This window comes from Coccinella septempunctata, chromosome 2 (assembly GCF_907165205.1).
Source record: "Coccinella septempunctata chromosome 2, icCocSept1.1, whole genome shotgun sequence".
Classification (NCBI taxonomy): domain Eukaryota; kingdom Metazoa; phylum Arthropoda; class Insecta; order Coleoptera; family Coccinellidae; genus Coccinella; species Coccinella septempunctata.
Genome location: NC_058190.1, coordinates 49,676,113 through 49,697,494, shown reverse-complemented (window position 1 = coordinate 49,697,494; position 21,382 = coordinate 49,676,113). Strand labels below are relative to the sequence as shown.

Here is a 21,382-nt window from a genome sequence, read left to right as displayed (position 1 = left end):
AGATGATAATATGGTACTATATACACTAAAACGTAATTTATTTGAATATATATACATAACGATAGTAACTATGACTAAAAATGAGATGCAGATATAGATTGATCAATCAAAATAGGAATAATAAAATTATAAAAATTAACATGAATAAATAGCAGATCATAATGGAGTTATACAAAACACGTATCACCCTACAGAATCTTTCAACACTTTCCTTGTCATTGACAGAGGTGTGAAGGTACTTTTGTTTGGTGACGGGTTCAATTTATTCGTTATATGAACAAATGGTTCATAAAGGGATTTCCTTTCAAATGCACTTACAGTAAAATGCCTCAGTTTCTCTCGGTTGCACCATGCCGTTGCCTTACTGATGGTGGATTCAAATCCATTATTTTCTACCTCCTTTGTTTTATTAGCGATGACAGTGATAATTACCTGAAAAAGGATAAGTAATAAGAAGCAAAAATGAACCGAACTGGAGTTTAACCTCTTTTTTGTCTTTGTTTCTATCAATATCTTTTTTCAGTGCAACTAGTATGTCCAGAGATTCTGATTTTTCAGTGTCATATACAAGGATATAGCCATCTGCCCATGCTAGATAGTGTCTTGGTAATTGTTGGTTTGTAGTTCCATTCGCTGTACTTGTAAGTGATTGCTCTATCCCTGCTGTATCGTAAAATCTCACTTTCTCACGAGTCCCTTTATCACACTCTATATTGGCCACATAAATATCCTCTATAGTTGGATAAAACTCCTAAAGAAGATGTGAATGATATTAGGCACATCTCAAGAAAAAAAAATTTTCTTACTGTTTTTGTTGTTACATTTCCATAAATCACTTGATGTAGAATGGTAGTTTTCCCAACCCCTTTCATGCCGCAAACGACAACTTTTGATGTTCTACCCATTTGAAATAATAATAGAAGCGCTTATAGACCAAGGTTTTGGTATAATAATAATCAATTTAATTTTCTTCCAACAACCTAACAAAAACGATTATTTGTTATTATGATTATTGAGGTTATTGTTGTGACGTTTATAGGTCATAAACACAGAAGTCACTAATATAAAAAAAGAATTTCAACACACTTTTATTATTTATAAGACATCCCTCTGATAATAATATATTTTTCTGATAATAAAAAGCACTAAAACTGGAGATATGTGTAATTACAGTAATTCCGACAAAATGAATTTAAAGAATTAAAATATGAGTAAGCTATTTGAAGGCTTCTCTAACAGTCTCTGCATTTTTCCTTTGGGCTCTCACTTTTTTGAATGTAGGTTTTTCTTTGGTAATCACCCTAGACATCTTCATTTGTTGTCTGGAAAATAATTCCTCTGGAGTTAAATTATTCGGTATATGGACATGACGAATTGTTCTTGCATTTACGAAAAAGGTTTCAAATGATTGCTTCACACCTGAAAAATGAATTTTATGTGAATAGAATGAACTATTGTGTTGTTTTTTCAAAATAAACTAAATAAAATGAATTAATCTACACGCCACCACTGGAAAAATTTACGTCTATGGAAAAAATACTTATTTCTATGAGCTTACCTTAACCTCCATTCAAAAACAAAAAACAGTTTCATTATTTGAATAAGAGCATATAAATGAACTCTAAATGTATATAAGCTATTAAACTGATAATTTTTACCTCTTGCATCATAAAAAGTTACATCCTCCATATTTATATTCATCATCCCGTCCACACTTTCAATTTTTCCTGTAACTATTGCTTCATTTCTCAGATCGATGGTGGTGTATTCGCCTTCTAGACCCACTACTATTCCAGTTAGCGAATTAAATATTTTGAATTTATCTTGATTAGAATGCATTTTAGACGATCAAAGCACACTGACGATTCGAATTTTACCCGCACTACTACCGGTAGTCATATTCATAGCATAGAGTAAATAACAATATTGGAACAGTGACGTCGCAAGTCTTGGGTGAAAGGGGTTCTTGAATTGTAATTTGACATAACCTGGCGAAGGATTTCTAATTTCTATCTAATTTTTCAGTTCAACTTAGCAGATGATACATTTAGCAGACTTTCAGTTGTATTAATGATAATTAATTTTGCACAAAATTAAATAGTTACGGTATACATCACACATGTACTTGGGTGGTTACAACACATGTATATTTGATAACTAGAAGCTTCATCAAGATGGAAATTTCTTTCTTGTGTATATAAATTTCATTAACAATAAATTAGACCGGAACTCAATGAAAATTTATTGTGAAAATACAAACTACCCATTTTTAATGAAGTCTTTATCTTAGTAAAAGTCTGTACAAGATATATACATTGAATTAAAGTTATTCAGTATTGGTTTAATCCTCAGTTGATGTTTCATTCTGTTTCAATCTCTTCTTCAATTTCTAATTCTTTGTCCCAATCTTTCATTTTAGCATCCATCATATAATTATCCCTTAATACATCCCATACTTTCTTATCGGCATCTTCTTTATCGGCCAACTTTTTCTTTTTATATGGTGCTTCAATATCTTTCTCTAGAACCTCATCTACATTTTCTGACCGCTTACCCATTAAAGCATCCAGGAAAGTATTTTTATCAATACTTTTCATTACTTTCTCTTTTCGCACTTCTAAAGGTCCTGCCTCATCTAACTTTTTATTTATATCTTTTTGTTGAGCTCTAACAGCATTAAATAATTGAACTACACCTCTTGTGGCAATTTTTGCTAGAACTCTTTCACGATCCTTATCCAAAACATTAGGCTTCACTCTCAAGCCAGGAATATCTTTTATCTTAAAACAAAAAAACAATATATCAGAGTCGTTTATTTTAAAAGAAATTATATTGATGAGACTTAACTACATATATAATAAATTCTGAAAAGATATCAAACATAAGTATAGAAATATCGAACTCGGGGCTTACCCTCTTCTTTTTAGTTTTAGTGTTCTTCTCACTTTCAGCAGGTTTTTCTTCTACTAGTTCTTTTTTAACATTACCATCATCAAGTACTACTTCAAAACCTGCTTCCTTAGGTTTGGGCTTTACTTCAGTTAGTTTCTTTGCCTTGGACAGCACTAGAGGTTTATTAGCTTTCGGTTTACTTTTTAAAATTTTGGACACTGAATCTGCCCAAGCTAAATTTTTCGCTCCAGTTTCCTTATCCGATTCATACTCATCACTTGATACATCTTCCTCACTGGCATCATTTTCATCCCCAACAGACAATTCGTTCTCAGAATGACTTTCGTCCATTTGTTCCTCGTTTCCCGAAGAGGAATTGCTTCCAACTTCTTCTGTATCTGAATCTGTATAAATTGAGTTAATAATGATGAATTGTAACACTATTCGTAATAACTTACCTTCACTCTGTTCGATTACTACTCGTTTCATTGTGATTAATTAATAGACTTGAATTTGAAGAAAATCCTTCTAACGTACGTACCGTGTTTCGTGTTTACTTCACTTTTAAAAAAGAGAGGTTAGTTAATCTCCTTCACGATCACAGAACACAGAATTTTTCTTTTTCTTTTATTTCAAATAACTTACTCTTTTGTTGAAATTATTAAGACGTGTCAAAGGGTTGATAACCCACAATACCCCAAGTGGTCACTAGGGGTTGCCTATGTTAAAGCTTATCGAAAGTTGTAAATCGAAAGAAAAGTCAAAATAGGACAAATTTCATGCGCTCATCATGCTTTTTCCAGATTCAGAATGTTGCGCAGTTTTCTGAATATCCCAAAATATCAATATTTATGTAGTAGTTAAAAAAATATATTCATTTTCATTCATATCATTTGGTTCAAAGGAAATTTAAGAAATGGGATTTCCCTCCTCTGAATCTGAAGAGATTTTTCTTAGGTAAACGTAAATATCATATATCTAATGATAGTTTATGTGCTATCAGAGTCTATACTATGAATAATAGGAATAATTTTAAGGGTTTAACAAAAGAGTCGTTAAACCCTTAAAATTATTCCTATTATCTAATGATATATTTCATTAATGCAAATCGTGGGTACTGTAGGAAACGCAGTATCTAAAGGAAGGAATAGAAGCAGGATAAAAAATCCATTAGTCTTTTAGTTGAACGAAAGAGGTTCTCTATTTGTAACCTCCCAATGTTCGACCCAATTTCTCAGAGAACGATGTAGCGAACAAAGTAATCCGAAGCGATACTCGCTGACACCTTCATTAAATCATAAATTCATTAAAGACGGAGATCGAAGCGGAACGGAGACAGAAAAAAAAGACGAAGAACGCCCGAATGCCATCGACCTAACCGCTTGTTCTTTTATTTTCCTGTCACATTTTCCCGTGGAAATTCATCAATAATTCGCTAATCGAATGAAGATAATTAAAACCTAGAAGTGGGCAAATTAAAAGATGGTGATGAATTTTCAGCCCGAGTCGCAAAATTGTCAATCAACTTCCAATTCGCTCCTCATTTCCAAAGTTGACGGAAATTGTTGAGTCTTATTCTGGAGAGAGCGAGACATGGAATTTTAGTTAAAAATACTAGCCAATATCAGTTGGGAATCTCGCTCACTTAGATCGGCAATCAGAGATAGGGTTGGAAAGTGTGATTTTCGCAGGGCATTTCGCATCGGCATATTTCTTTCGGGATGGAAACACTGAAAAAGGCGCATATCCTCTTTCGTAGATAGCAAGTGCTATCAGCAAATATCAGATCCGTATCCTATCGGATTTCCAACGCGTTTTGCATTGGCAAGATTGGTTAGTTATCAGTTAGTTGATGAACCACTTTTTGCTCATAGGTCCTCTCCAGATTATACAAAAATAAATGAGAAATCAATATTTTTCTCTACCTTCTTCACATTCACTCATAAAAGGGTCTTTTATACCCAAAATTCGAAGGGTAAAAGGCTTCTGATCCCCTCAAAACTTTAAAGTAATTCTCTCGGTTTAAGTTTCTACTAGTCAAAATCTTGGCTGATACTGTTACAGTCATCTTCATCATCCATGTGGATTGAAATATTGTGAATACCAAACAGTATACACGAAAATGGCTAAGATGCTTGAGAATTGAACGAACATAACTCTATCATTGGGCGAAACTCGATTTGCGAGTTGAAATGCCTCGTTATCTTACAAATAATTATGTAAATAACCGGCCTGGAGGGTGCATCTGAACAGGAGGGGTGATAGACCGTTGGGGTTAATCGGTGCTTGTGCGTCATTGTTTACACCCTTTAAAGAACCCGGAGGATTCCTCCACGAGAATGTAACCCCCTTGGCCTTCTGTCAATAGAAACTTTACGCAAGTCTTACCTAATCCCTCTAATTGGGTGTGAAAATTTCTTTTTTATGTTTTGAAGAAAAAGCGAAATTGGAGGTAACATTCTAAGCTCTCTAGACCAAACGGAGAGTTACTGCTAGAAGAGTTGGTCTTTCGAAATATTCATCCTATTCAGATCTAGGATGATTTTTTTGGGAGATAGATACAAGTGTCGAAATTTGACCTTCGAAAAATCCCTAAAAAGATGGGGTCAGTTAAAAATTCGTCAAGACCAAGCGGTTGCACCTAGCTCGATGAAATTTCGAGATTTGTTACTAGAAAAGTTGCTCTTCTAGATTATGTATCACATTGAGATCTACGATGATACCGCGTGTCGAAATTTGACCTTAGAAAAATCCCTAAAAAGATGGTGCCAGTTAAAAATTCGTCAAGACCTAATGGTTGCACCGAGGTCGATGAAATTTCGAGATTTGTCACTAGAAGAGTTGTTCTTTTAGAATATGTATCACATTTAGATCTACGACGTGTCAAAAGTTGATCTTCGAAAAATCTTTAGAGAGATGGAGTCTGCCATCAATTAATTCCTTCAACAGATCACTTTTTAGTTGAATGATGAGCATTTTTTCAGCCACAAAACACCATCAATTCGAAATCAAATAATTCGAAGCTCAAGGACGAAAAACCCCATGAAATATTAACAACAATACACATCGTCAATAACCATTATTCGAAAGTTATTCGCTGAACAGGATGATTTGTGACACGCAACAAACTTAATTTCACCGATGACATAATTGAGTTGACCACATATGATCTGAATAATTTAGAAAGTGGCCGCGTAACGAACAAACCCTTAACCGTAATAAAATCCAAACTGATTTATTAAAGTACGGAATAATGTAGTCCCTATAACATTAGCTCTATCGGGTAAAGGATCAAAGTTTCAAATACCCCCAATTCAATAACAATAATAACCAATAACGACCGAGGGCTCTTTAAAGCGATTCGTGCGTGGCGCTCCTGCCTTTTCAACCATGTCAAATGCAAGATCGAAGGGATGATTGCATAGAAATGTTTCGGAGGGATTAGTAATTTTCTGCCTCTCTTATCTACCCGTAATCTGGCTGGAAGTCTGTTATGAACCTATAACTGTTTAAAATTGATTGAAAGGTGTTCTACAAAATGAAGTAAGCCATTAGGTCTCATCCCCTCAGCCTTCGCAGTAATAATGGGCAGGGGCAGGGATATACAAGTTGCTGTGTTCCCGACGTTCTGGTGCTGACAGGCTCCTCAAGGAATTTCATTTAATCAGATCGATTTTATTAGGCATTCATAATTGGAGCTAAAGACGTGACTGCAATGCTGAGAATATCGAAATGGACTATGTTTCAGTGGTAGAATCATAGACAATATCATTCCCAATTAATGATATGTGGGAAACTGAGCAATGTTAGAATTTTACAAAAAAGTCTCTCGAAAATCACCCAATTCCGAAAAAAAAACAATTAATCACGAGAAAATAAACTTTCAAAAGGAAGACAAACTTTCACCAACGAACCTAAGTACGCCCCTGTCCTCTCTGGCATGTACGAGAATCTTTCTGGTGAGTTAGTGTATATACATGGTAGTAGTACGAGGATGTATTGATATCTAGTTAGCATAGACCAGTTCCATGCATAAAAAAAATATTGCGTTTCCATAGCAACGAACAATAACTCATTAGAAGTGTCAAGAAGTCAAAAAAATAAAGCAGAGTTACACAATAAATTAAAAGAAAGAAGATGTCCACCGAAATTGTGAATATCGAAAAATTGGAGTATCGAGCCATCATCAAGTACTTGTATTTAAAGGGGCTAAGAGGTAAGCAGATTTACGAAGACATGCTTAATACCCCCTTGGTGATCAATGTCCTTCGGCCGTGAAAAATTGGACTGCAAGCTTCAAAAGAGGTAAATTTTCCATTGAAGATGATGACCGATCGGGAAGGCCAGTTTCTGTGTCAGTCCTCGAAAATATCGATGCAGTTCGTGACACGTTTTATCAGACTATCGAATTGGGCTAAAACGAATATCTGAAGCACTGAATATTTCATACGATCGCGTTCATCATATAGTTCACGTCAATTTGGACATGAGGAAAATTGCTGCAAAATAGATCCTCAAATGTTTGAATGTTGACCGAAAGTGTGCAAGGGTAGAAGCATCGCGTTCGATCTATGCTCGATTTGAAATCGATGTAGACCGAATTTTTACTATGGATGAGACTTGGGTACATGGTACATTTCTACGATCCAAAAACAAAGCAACAATAGCTGGAATGGCGACACTCTGGGTTCTCCAAGACCTAAGAAGTTTCTTGTCCAAAAATCTGCTGGAAAAGCTTTTGCTTCGGTTTTTTGGGATTGCCATAGAGTAAGCATGATTGATTTTTAGGATAAGGATAGAACAATAACCGTAGATTATTATTCGATAACATTTACCACTCTATGGGAACAGTACAACGCCCCTGCACACGAATCTCATATTGCCTTGCAAGAAATTCGTGATTTAGGATTTGAATTACTAAAACACCCCCCTTATTCACCAGATTTGGCTCCATCCGACTAGCATCTCTTTAAACAACTGAAAAAATGTTTAAAAGGTCGTAAATTTCCTTCCAACAAGGTGGTAATGAAAGCTGTGGAGGTCTGGTTTTCAGAGCAAGAAGAAACATTTTTTTTCGAAGGCCTAGGGACGTTGCAGGTTCGCTGTAATGAATGTACCCAATTAAGAGGAGAATATGTTGAGGAATAAAATATTTTGACGTTGAAATTTAGTCTGGTTTCATAGTAGGCTAAGAATTTTTCAATATGTCCTCGTACATCTCTGGCACAACCACGTGTCTGCTAGGAAGAACCTGGGATTTTTATTTAGGAGCTCACAAAGTCGTGTCATCATCTTGCTTTCACAAGATATAAGGACACTTTTTTCATTGGTAGAGACCCCTTCTGTGGTATAGGTCAAAAAGAAAACGTACCTACAAGAAAGACTTTCAGAAGAAGGAAAAAACCGAAGGAGAATTTCTCTGGAGCATAATATTTCGAGACTGGAACACACCAAAAAGTTCCTTGGAAAAAATGCTAGATCTAAGAAGTACCTATCTGATTCTGGATGATCGGTTGTACCTATAATCATATTTTTTCGGCAGCCAAGAATCGTTGGGTGAGTTCGTTACCTGGATGGGTGACCAACTTGGAAATGGATTTGAACATGCTCCTGACTTCGATTAAGGGCTGTTAATATTTCTCTCACTGGGAATTATTATCTATAGATGATGCTGTCTGAGTAAGGAGTAAGGTCATGATTTTTTGGGGGATGAACATCCATGAAGATTGAATATTCTTACGACCCATCGACAGATGCCTAACAATGAACAATAAACAAAAGAAGCTACTTTTTACGGCATGTGTTCATCCCCACGCCTCTTGGTGTCCCACAACGAGTAATGATAATGGTGTAGACCACCCACATATTATCAAATCAAGATTTCAATACTCCATGGAGTGAAGTTACAAAAGCGCTGATACAAATATCATACGGAACCCCGTACGGTAACCCCTCGCGCAGGACTCTACTCCATAAAATCAAAAATAATTCAATAAAAATCACCGAGTGCGACCCACAACAAATGTTACGATGTCCAATTCAATAAAGTATGAAACAAACCTAATTGCGTTCAAAAAATCATTACAACATCGCTTGGGGTGCAAATGTCTCTATAAAACGTTGCGTAGGGAGGGCGGAACCGGGAACAGGGCCGGACTCGACTATTTTCGAATTCACCTGGAACACAGAAACAGAAAACGAACTTTTCCTCAATATTTTCAAAAACGCAGATCATATCAAGTTGGAAACTGATCGGAATCAAGATGTTCATACTTCTCTTCGGCAAACCTGATTCATTCCGCCGGTTAATTTTTCCTTAGATATGTGCTTGTTTTACTCTTACACATTTGTACAAGGTGAGTCTTCTTGATGAATCTTCTTCTAATACAAGATATCACCTACGTCTTCTTGTTTTCTCATTACGTACCATAAAAATACCAAAAATTCAAAGAACCCAACTCTTGAAACTATCGCTAAACGGACGCTATCTAATGAATATTTGAACGTTTTATAAAATAAGAGTATTCCTCATATTTTTCTCGTATAATGAGCCGTTTTGGAGTCATTTGATGTTCAAAAATTAAAAAGTATATGTGAAATTTTAAAAATAGGGTACTTTGGCTGAATACAACTTTGATTCAAGGATCCACAGATGTGTAGTGTTACAGATTTAGCTAGATATTCTGAAGGTTATTTTGTTTTTCCAGGGGTGGCACAGCTCATTTTGAAAATTTAAAATGGCTTTATCTTTTTATAAGGGCCGAATCAGAAAAAATATTAGATATAGGAAAAGAGTATTTCTTTTTCTCTAAAAGTTCTTTTAGAGCTTACTGGGTAAATTATCTATTATGAACAGATATTTCATTTCAAAATGAAACACGATGCAGCAGGGTTATTTTTCCTAGCTGGAATCCGCGGCTGAATCCGGTCCTGCCCCTAACTTGCCCTCGCCGCTCTCCTGTAATTGAAGTCCGGGATGAAAGGGACGACATATCGGTGTTTGCCAAACTCAAATCATTCGAATCATTTGTATACAGGGGGACAATTTAATTGACTCCCGAGGGTACTCTGGCAACTTTATCTTGGCGTTTTGGGGTCATTTTGGGCTATTAAAGAACTCATACCCCTGAAGGAACGAACTGATCTATATGCATCTATATTAATCCGCCTTCGGTGAAAGGAAAGGGAATTTCTTCGATGAATATGCATGGGATGAGGTGATTGGTAATGTTTGACGCTTCGATGAGGGTGGAGTTTGGATTTGATTTTCTCAGTCGATAACAATGAGAGTAAAAATGAGGGTTTCAGGTTTGTCCATATGGAAGTTGTTCAAAAGTAACTAGATATTTTCTGGACCCAGTCAGCATCACTGATGATCAAGCTTCTTCTTTAAAATTACTTTCAGAATAACTTGCTAAATCTGTGAGACTCTGAGACTATACATCTGTACATCTTTCAAAAAGAGTTGCATTCGGTCAAAGTTCCCAATTTTTCGAATTTCACAGATATTTTTCATTTTTGAACATCAAATTGCTCGAAACAGGCGCATTATACGAGAAAATAAGCAGAATACTTTTATTTCACCAAACGTTCAAATATTTACTAGATAGCTTCCAACTTAGTTCCAAGGGTTGGGCTCTTTGAATTTTTGGTTTTTTTATGGTAGGGGTACGTAATGGGAAAACTGGAAGACGTGGGTGATATCTTGTGTTAGAAAAAGATTAATAAAATAAATGAAAAACTATACTCCGAAAGACATTTCATTTGATAAAACCGTTTGTGAGATAGAAGTACAAATAACATTTTAAGGTTTTTCAACAGCCTGTATCTTTTGAACCTAGCCGATTCAGAAAAATTGGTGAAGGAAAAAAGTAATTCTTTTGACCTCAAGAATCTACTGTTAAAATATTTGTACGAGTCAATGACTCACGCTGTATTCAGTGAAATCCCCACCTAAATTCATCCATCAATTGGCTGATTCCGGTTTGTGGAAATGTCGCAGGCTTATCATAATATCAGTCTTATTATCATAAACCTAGGCTTTTTCAATATGACTAGGCAACTTGTAAAACTAACAAAGTAAATGAAAATCGGACAATATGACTGATTATTTAAGACGCTTCTAAGTCTTATTGTTATTGTACCTGATGTTTTTAGAATTTGACTGTATAAAATACGTCGTATTATAATACGACTGGCAGTGTATATACCAGGCAAATCATAGAAATCCCTATAGGACAAAAAATAAATAATTATAGATTTTGATTATTTATTACAACATGGTCCACCCTTATCACATTTGCTTGTATATTTCATATGGGATTTGATTTGGTTTGCGAGAACACTCTTTGAATCCCTGTCCTTCGAATTTTGGAAATAATCTTAAAGCTTCCCTTGAGGAAATTACACTATTCTCTGGAATATTAATCACTTCATTACTGTGGCAATCTCATCCCTCGAAACCATCGGTTTAACATTTTTACTATGGTTCCTGAGATATTTTTGGAATCCAGAGGTCCTCTATCTAGGAACTTCGATTGCTGCGGTTTGACCTATCTCAAGAAGATATCGATTGAAATTTATTTTGGGAGGATTTTGCATCTCTTCACAAACCTTTTAGGGCTTTCACTCCCAATCTCTGAAACAAAATCAATTAAAAATGAAATCAACGATTTGCTCCTGCGTAAATTCTTGCACTAATTTGTCAGGAGCAAATTAACTAGAAAAAATTGTTGCCTGACAATGAACTCAAAATAAATAACGATATAGACTCCGAAACGTTACGAAGAATTATAATTTCAACGTTATTTATTTTGAGTTCATTGTCAGGCAACAATTTTTTCTAGTTAATTTGCTCCTGACAAATTAGTGCAAGAATTTACGCAGGAGCAAATCGTTGATTTCATTTTTAATTGATTTTGTTTCAGAGATTGGGAGTGAAAGCCCTATCTCAAGAAGTTTCAATTTCTTAGTAGGTACTCACGTTCAGCATTTTTTCTGCAGTCTTTTTTGGCCCATTGCATTACACTACTACTACTCTTTTTTGGTCATTATCACTATTTCTTCATTTTTGCATAAATTAGATTCTTCAATCAGAATCCAAAGTGTTCGCGCGTTTTTGAATTTTGACAATAACAGAGTCATTCGGGGCAACTGTGCGCACTTTCGCCTTTCAAGCCATATCCTGTTTCAAATGTTGAAGCTAGGAAAATTAAAACATATTCATAAGATAGAGAATTTTCCAATCTATAAGAAAACATCAAAAAGCCAACAAACAAAAACGTTTTCTTTCCGCAAAAAGAAATTTAATGGTGAAAGTCGGAGTGCGTTCACATGCCCCGTATTGCGGGTAAGTGTGCGCACCCTCACGGGGTAAGTGAACGCAGTGCTTAGTGAACCACACAATCAAAACAAATTACAAAATAATGTCATCAAAATGTTACAATATTAATGAAATGCTGTTTATAGTCAATACAGAAGCGCCTTTTTATAAGCAGTGCTTTATTGTTCGTGCCACCATTTCTGGTAAACACAACACTTGATACATTCCCTTGTTGGTGGCTCTTCATATTTTTCCGAACAAATAGAACAATATTGATCGAGTCCTAACCAAGAAAATCAACAATGTCATAATTTATTCCTCACTGAACTAATGCCCATATAATGAATCTATGTGCACACTTACCCGCGCACACTTTCCCCAGTAAGCCAAAATTTGAATTGACGTTCTTATAGAGTTGAGCAGCTAAGAGAACCTGAAATTTTTTATTATATATTTAGATTAGTATGATCGAATAAAATATTGTTTAACACTGTCGGACTCGGAACTTGGACCTGGCAGAATTTGCAGAGATGCTGAAAATCAACAAGAAAACTAGTGAATTTGATTGATTGCAAATAAAAAGTTAACGAAACGTCGCATGGCGCACTCCTATGAAAAACTAATTTGGAGATTCTGCGCCCTTGCTTCACCCAAATGAACCCCTCTTTCATACATTGCATAGTCGAGATATACGCACTGCGCACACTTACCCTCTGCGCTCAGTTACTCCGAATGACTCTAAGCCTCAAATTGTCAGTCAAACTGTGAGATCCTGGATTATTGTTGTGATATTGTAACATGCCTAGTCGTATTGAAAAAGCCTAGGCGTATTATAATATGACTGATTTTACAATAAGACTACGCCAGAAACATAAATTGTCTGACAAGTTTAACTCCTGTTTAAGGGTCCACAGGATATTTTATTTCGACTATTTCCAGAATTTTCACCGAGGGCATTTCTCATATCCGAAAAATCTGAGTAGCCGGAACATTTCACGAAAAACCGTTGCTTTTGATAGAATTTCCAAATTGAATATATCCGAGTAGAGCAACACTCGTATTCAACGTCGACGAAATTGCGCAATTTGTAGCGCAACGAGCAGATTTAACGCCGCCTAGCTCCTTTATCTCTTCATTTACGTTTTTTATGAGGTGTTGAAAATTATGAATTTTCCCCGCTTAACGAGTTTATAAGGTTCATTTTTAACAACACGGACTGGCGCCGTAATACCTCTCTTTTTGTCCCGACAACGAAATGAAATTATTATTATTATTAGCGATCCTCACAATATTCCTGCATGGAACAAATGACTTTTAAATTAAATTGTTGGCGCCCTGGGCGGGATGCTTCAAAAATGGAGTACGTAATCTGATTAGTGCCAAGATAGAACGGCAGATGGGAGCTCCCATAAAAATGCTTTTATTATATTTCGCAGATACAATGGCCCGTTTAGGGGAAAATTGGCGCATTCTCACTTTGTGCCAGTTCGTGTATGTACGGACGTTTCGATTGTTTTAGACTCTTTGTGCCCCCTAACTCGATTCCGCTGATGCGATATTGTTTTTAATCACGGATAAACGAGACTCGACTTTGGTCCTAACAAGTTTTATGAGCTGGCAGACCCTGTGTTGTGTTATATTTTGCGTCTATTGTAACATTTCTTGCGTCGTTTTCACAATGACGACGCCAATTGAGGGCGAATCGGAAGCTGAATCTTCTAGCTCTGTAAAAACTCTGTTAACGGATACCTTTTGAATTTCGTCGAGCTTGGTGCAACCGTTCGGTCTTGACGAATTGTTAACTTACCGCATCTTCTACGAGATTTTTCATAGGACAACTTTTGATACTCATATATTCCAGAAAAATCATCGTAGATCTAAATGTGATCGATCTTGAGGGATGAGGGAGGTTTAACTGAACTCAACTTTTGGGAATTTTTCGAAGGTCATCTTTAGAGTCGATTATCTTCCAGGAAAATTATCGCAGATCTAAATGTGATACATATTCTGAAAAAGTAACTCTTTTAGTAATAAATCTGAGAATTTCATCCATTTCGGCACAACCGTTCGGTCTTGAGGAAGTTTCAACTGACCCCATCTTTTTGGGAATTTGTCGATGGTCAATTTGCGAGTCTTTTTTCTTCCAGGAAAATTATCGCAGATCTAAATGTGATGCATATTCTGAAAGAGCAACTCTTCTAGTAATAAATCTGAGAACTTCATCCATTTCGGCACAACCGTTCGGTCTTGAGGAAGTTTCAACTGACCCCATCTTTATGATAATTTTTTGATGGTCAACTTGCGAGTAGTTTTTCTTCCACGAAAATTATCGCAGATCTAAATGTGGTACATAATCTGGAAGAGCAACTCTTATAGTTATAAATCTTAGAACTTCATCCATTTTGGCACGACCCTTCGGTCTTGAAGAAGTTTTTACTGGCCCCATCTTTTTGGAGATTTTTCGAAGCTCAAATTTTGATACTCGTATATCCCAGAAAAATCTTCGTAGATCTAAATGTGATACATATTCTGAAAAAACAACTCTTCTAGTAATACATCTGAGAATTTCATTCATTTCGGCGCAACCTTTCGGTCTTGAAGAAGTTTTAACTGAACCCAACTTTTTAGGAATTTTTCGAAAATCATCTTTCGAGTCGATTATATTCCAGGTAAATTATCGTAGATCTAAACGTGATGCATATTCTGAAAGAGCAACTCTACTGTTAAAAAACCTGCCTCCTCAAAGAAAAACTACGTCCTCCCGTCCTTCTTAAAAGTCGTCGAGAATGTAGATTTACGTCTCGAAGTCTTGGGTGAACTGTTTCAATCGTTTCAAAGCCGCTGCTACATTCACAAGTAGGTACTTCAAGGCTCTCTTCAGGTAGACATGGTCAGAAACCGATCTTGTGCAGAAGTGGTAGATCTTCAGCATCCACTTCTCGGTCTTCCGAACATGTTTCCAGTTTCTTGATATATATGGACGAGTCGGGAAAATACGCTTTCACTAACTGGGATAAACTGAACTCAGTTTCCCTGACCATAGCTGTCTATAGCTCATTAGGGAAGAGAAGTTAAAACGAAAATTATGTGAGATATTGATTCGATCCCCAGCACAAATTAAGCAATGAAACTGATGACATTAAAGTTCAATAAATATTTCCATAAATTTAAGTCTCTTCAGAAAACCTAAACGAAACAAATTGAGAATTAAATATAAAATTGAAGACAACAATGGAATCGGTAGTATTGGGACCAACAAATTGGTAGATATACTTTATAGTTGATTTTGTAACAAAACTAGTCATCACAAGCGATGCATGGAAGTAATTACCGCCAACTGAAACTAAGCCACGAGTTTCAAATCCAATTAATACTTTATCGTCCAGTCGAAAGTTACTGAATAGAGTCCTCACATAAACCCGCCATACGTCCAAGAATCGCTAACAATGTTTCGACAAGCGTTCAGCAATGTTGGAAACACTGATTTTCCATGGCAATTTCCAATCAGGCCAATCAATGGAAGCAGTTGACTAAATAATAGAGTCTAACTGAGGCCGCAGTCATGATTAGTTCTTCGTCGTCCGTGGCCGCAGAGGGGGGCGCAGCATCTGCAGGCCATAGTCCTGCTACGGAAATCAAATCGGTTTATGGAAACTGCAGGATTCGGTGTTTGTGTTGCCACGTTTTCGACAATCCCGGATCGCATTCGGCCGGGAAATATTGATTTTTCACCTGCCCTGATAATGTTACATATCGGACGCAATTATTTCAATCGAAAAACGTTATTTCGGGTAGAAAACGCCCCGTTTACACGCTGATGGCTTTATAAATCTAACCGTCAATGAATACGGGTGTATCATTATGTCTTCTCTGATGGATGAGAGTTCTGACGGCCTAGTTAGGCGGCGGGCACGTTAACGCGTCAAGCGTTAGTCAGAGTCTCTGCGAAGCTTGACGCTCGACGAAGAAGATGGACGTCATGAGATATTTCTTTAATAGATTCAAGTACCAAGCTTATCAATCCTAGTAGTCTTGTCCGGATAGGTGCTGGACTCTTGATTGTCTCTCACTACACAAATCTGTGGCAAGAAATGTTCTTCCAATCGATTCAAGTGAAGTACTTGCCTCTATCACCGAAATGAGTTACGTTGAAAATCGCAATGCTTATCGAGCTTTAAAATCACGGTCTTGCTGCCCTAGAGGAACTAACAGTCCGACAACTTTACCTCTGTCTTAATTCCAAAATCCTACAAAGGTAATATGGGAATTAAAAGTCAGAGAGCCTGGCCCTCTTTAAGCACGTACTTCTCATCGGCGGAACTATCTAGCGGTGTTATGATTCAAAAAATAAGCTTTGACAAGAACTTTAACACGATGCTATATGTAAGAGGAAAGAATGGGAAAAGGAATACTACTGCTTAGGCTGAATGACTTGCAATCGAAAGATGCATATATTGAAAAATTCTTAGCCTACTATAGAACCAAACAAAATTTCAATGTTAAAATATTTTATTACTCAACATATTCTCTTCTTGATTGGATACATTTATTACAGCGAACCTAAAACGTCCCTAGACCTTTAAAAAAAATGTTTCTTTTGTTCTGACCTCCACAGCTATTATTACCTCCACGTTGGAAAAAAATTTACGACTTTTTCAACTTTTTATTCAGTTGAGGAAATAGATGGTAGTCGGATGGAGCCAAATCTGGTGAATAAGAAGGGTTTTCTAGTAATTCCAACCCTAAATCATGAATTTTTTGCATGGCAACATGAGATTTGTGTGCAGGGGCGTTGTCCTGCAAACACAAAACACCTTTGGATAGCTTTCAGCGTCTTTTCTCTTTAATTTTCTCCCGTAGAGTGGTCAGTTGTGTCGAATAGTAATCTTCTGTTATTGTTCTAACCTTATAAATCATGATTACTCCATGGCAATTCCAAGAAACTGAAGCAAGAAGCAGATTTTTGGACACGAAACTTCTTAGGTCTTGGAGAACCAGAGTGTCGTCATTCCATCGATTGTTGCTTTGTTTCTGGATCGTAGAAATGTACCCAAGTCTCATCCGTAGTAACAATTCGGTTTAAGAAGTCTACATCGTTTTCAAATCGAGCACAGATCGAACGCGATGCTTCTTCCCTTGCACGCTTTTGGTCAACATTCAAACATTTGGGGATCCATTTTGCAGCAATTTTTCTCATGCCCAAATTGACGTGAACTATATGATGAAAGCGTTCGTATGAAATATTCAGTGCTTCAGATATCCGTTTTAGCCCAATTCGGCGGTCTGATAAAATAAAATGTCATGAACTGCATCGATATTTTCGGGGACTGACACAGAAACTGGCCTTCCCGATCGGTCATCATCTTCAATGGACAAGTTACCTCTTTTGAAGCTTCCAGTCCAATTTTTCACGGTCACATACGAAGGACATTGATCACCAAGGGTATTAAGCATATGTTCGTGAATCTGCTCACCTCTTAACCCTTTTAAATACAGGTACTTGTATAGATCAGTAGATGGCTCGATACTCCAATTTTTCGATTTTCACAATTTTTGCTGATAACTCAAAAACGAAGAATCGTTGGTGGCTATGGTTTTCACCATTCTTTGTTTCTCTAAAAAAGGGCTCGGAAATGTGTCATCCGTTTTCTTCTAGCTCTTATAGTTCTCGAGATCCCACCAATAAACAACGAATTTTGCCCAGCCTGTACTCAGCTCAAAGCATTGTGGTTTATGCTTGGTAGCTATGTATAGATGAATGATCTGGTTATGAATTTTGGAAAACTATTGATTTTATTGCTCTTCTCAGTGTTCAAAGGAATACAGCCAATACCACAAAACTTTGACACTTAGATCAATGATTTAAAAGTCATTTAATCTCCAGAATGAATTCAAAGTTTTTTTTGGCAGAATGTAGAACTCATCAATGTCATCAACTAACCAGCTAATCTCCGGAATTTTTTGATGTGTGCTACTGGTATATTCAAAAACCCAAAACGAAAAACCCTTGTTTCATCGGCAAACTGTATGAGCCTCTGATATTTTTCCGCATCTGCAACTTTTTGCCCTAAAATTACTCAGGGAATATACCCTTGAACTAATTGTATTGAATTTAAAACTCTATAAAGATCATAATTTGATGCTCATAACAACAATATCAATAGAACCGACTTAATAGGTCCTTTCGTTTGCATAAAAAGTGTAGCACTTTTCTACTTTGATTTACAGTGTAGTTTATCTTCACATAGTCAAAGGGATATGTAGATAAACTACACCTCTCCTACACTGGTGTAAATTCAATCAGCAAACGAATACTAAAATCGCGTGTAGAATTCCTGTGGATTCAAGAAGCATTCAAAGAAGTTAGACAAAGATCAGCTTCCTGGCCATATCATGAGAATCTAAGCGGACTACTCTCATATTTCCGTATCAATATAACCAAACACGTGGTTAAACCTCCAGATCGCAATCTCCAAACCAGATGAAATTGTTGTAAATTCGGACAATTTCAACGGCGGCATGAAAAGAGCAGCTGTCATCCGCCAAAATCCGGAGCAATCAAGATAACCAACCCAGCTGGGCATCTCGCCAATAAAGTACTTAGCCTCGTAATTACCCCAGAAATGCGAACGGAAACCGAAATTCAATAAAATCGGGCACGTTCTCCGCAGGACAGAACGCAAAATCCAAACAAACCGCGGGCAACAAAAGCGCCCGATACCCAAGAAAAGATAATCTCCTTTTTGATACTTGTTACTGCGCCAAGATCCGCAAGAGATAGTGTAAATATGGAAGAATGGGAGCCTCTTGAGATACAGTAGTCCGACACGTAGAAAAGAAAGGTTAGATATTTACAATGCCGTGTTCTTTTCAAGTTGACCACAATGGAGAACAAGCATATTATGCGCTTAGAAGGGGCCTCGTTTGTTGCCATTGAAATATTGGAGATTTCCTCGTTACGCCGTATGCCCCATTTAGGGCCCGAATTTTTTGCCGGCATTCAGAAGATTCCGGTGAATAAAATGTTTTGAGTGCGATGTTTCTAAGCCGTAAACTATATGTTTGCTGAATGAGGATTTGGCTCACACTGTGTATGGGATGTGTACGCGATTTCACGCACTAATACCTCCCAATGTATTATTGACGCGTTTTCATAATACACTTTGTTCTGTATCACTTCGTTCATTGTCGAGGCTGTGTATGATTTTTCACACCACAGATACTCCCCGAGGTGCGCATAATAATAGGGCTCTTGGGAGTATGTGTTAATCTGCCTCGGATAAAAACGATCCCTACGGAATCTAGGCCCTAATGGGTTTTCTGCGGCTTGTGATGAGATGATCATCAAATCCAGCTACCTAGATGACGAGATTATGAATAGAACCATATTTCTATTCATATAAGGTTTCCATTCATAACGCACTGTGTATACTCTGCCCAATCAGCGATGATCGAGCTATCTCATTTTAATTTGATTGCATGATGAATGAGATACTAAACTTTGACACAAAATGCCAATGGAAATTAGAATAAAACATGTTGATTGAATTTTATGATATATCAATGAATTCAATATAGCACCGTTTAGTTTCTTATTAAAAACAAATATGGAATGGAATATCACTGGAAAATCAAAAGCATTAAAAAACGAAATAATTATATATGAAAATTGAAATTCTCTATTATACAGGGTGAGTTTTCGACTCAATACAGGCTCTTGAAAAACCATAAAAAAGGTTGTTTTTAGTTCAATCTCAACAAACGGTTTTATCGAATAAAATGAATTTCGGAATATTGTTTTTCATTTATTTGATGAATCTTTTACGAACACGTCTTCCAATTTTCCCATTATGACCATTACGTACCATAAAAGTTCCAAAAATTCAAAGAACCCAACTCTTGAAACTGAGTTGGAAGATATCTAATGAATACGAGGATGTATTGATATCTAGTTGGTCTGGATATTACGTTACCATAGCAACGAACAATAACTCATTAGAAGTGTCAGTGTGAAGTGTGAGGTCAAAAAAGTAAACCAGACTTACGGAATAAAATAATAGAAAGAAGATGTCCACCGAAATTGTGAAAATCGAAAAATTGGAGTATCGAGCAATCATCAAGTACCTGTATTTAAAAGGGTTTAGAGGTAAGCAGATTTACGAAGATGTGCTTAATACCCTTGGTGATCAATGTCCTTCGTATGCGACCGTGAAAAATTGGACTGCAAGCTTCAAAAGAGATAAATTTTCCATTGAAGATGATGGCCGATCGGGAAAGACAGTTTCTGTGTCAGTCCTCGAAAATACCGATGCAGTTCGTGGCATGATTTTATCAGACAATAACCAAAGATTACTATTCGACATTACTGACCACTCTACAGGAAAAAATTAAAGAGAAAAGAAGCGGAATGCTATCCAATGGTGTTTTGTTCTTGCAGGACAACGTCCCAGCACACAAATCTCATGTTGCCATGCAAAAAATTCGTGATTTAGGGTTTGAATCACTAGAACACCCCCCTTAATGGAGATTTGTCTCCATCTGACTATCATCTCTTTCCCTAACTGGAAAAAAGTTTAAAAGGTCGTAAATTTTCTTCCAACGGGGAGGAAATAAAAGCTGTGGAGGTCTGGTTTGCAGAGCAAGAAGAAACATTTTTTTTGAAAGGTCTAGAGACGTTGCAGATTCGCTATAATAAATGTATCCAATTAAGAGGAGAATATGTTGAGTGTTAAAATATTTTGAAATTCTGAATTTTTCAATATATCCTCGTATTTGAACGTTTTGTGTCTAAAAGTATTCTTCATATTTTCTCGTATAGATTAATGCCCCATATTTTCGAGTAATTTGATGTTCAAAAATAGAAAATATACCTGTGAAATTCGAAAAAAGAAACAGATGTGTAGTATCACAGATTTAGCTAGTTATTCTGAAGGTGATTTTGTTTCCCAGGGGTGGCACAGCTCATTATGAAAACTTAAAATGGTTATATATTTTTATACGAGCCGAATCGAAAAAAATGTTATAGAAAAAAAGTGTTTCTTTTGACCTCAAGAATCTACTATTAAAATATTTGTACGAGTCAAAGACTCACCCTGTATGAAAAACTGAATTTTCATCATCAACCCAAACTTTTTTTGCCATGGCAGTAAAATATCAGTTAATTTGGTG

The 21,382-nt window shown here is 36.4% G+C and overlaps 3 protein-coding genes across 3 annotated transcripts; all 3 read right to left on the bottom strand.

Annotated features, from left to right (window-relative positions):
• Positions 1-21: 21 nt before the first annotated feature.
• LOC123308419 (NF-kappa-B inhibitor-interacting Ras-like protein) lies at positions 22-1,034 on the bottom strand. Its single transcript, XM_044891055.1, has 3 exons — positions 807-1,034; positions 485-751; positions 22-432 (listed from the first exon to the last, which is right to left on the bottom strand). Exons 1-3 carry the CDS (start codon positions 903-905, stop codon positions 184-186), a joined length of 615 nt encoding a protein of 204 aa, XP_044746990.1. The 5' UTR covers positions 906-1,034; the 3' UTR covers positions 22-183.
• A 38-nt stretch (positions 1,035-1,072) lies between these two features.
• LOC123308420 (U7 snRNA-associated Sm-like protein LSm10) lies at positions 1,073-1,922 on the bottom strand. Its single transcript, XM_044891056.1, has 2 exons — positions 1,659-1,922; positions 1,073-1,419 (listed from the first exon to the last, which is right to left on the bottom strand). Exons 1-2 carry the CDS (start codon positions 1,837-1,839, stop codon positions 1,217-1,219), a joined length of 384 nt encoding a protein of 127 aa, XP_044746991.1. The 5' UTR covers positions 1,840-1,922; the 3' UTR covers positions 1,073-1,216.
• Positions 1,923-2,228: 306 nt separating this feature from the next.
• LOC123308418 (RRP15-like protein) lies at positions 2,229-3,465 on the bottom strand. The gene is made up of 3 exons (XM_044891054.1): positions 3,351-3,465; positions 2,914-3,296; positions 2,229-2,780 (listed from the first exon to the last, which is right to left on the bottom strand). Exons 1-3 carry the CDS (start codon positions 3,379-3,381, stop codon positions 2,361-2,363), a joined length of 834 nt encoding a protein of 277 aa, XP_044746989.1. The 5' UTR covers positions 3,382-3,465; the 3' UTR covers positions 2,229-2,360.
• Between the last annotated feature and the right edge of the window lie 17,917 nt (positions 3,466-21,382).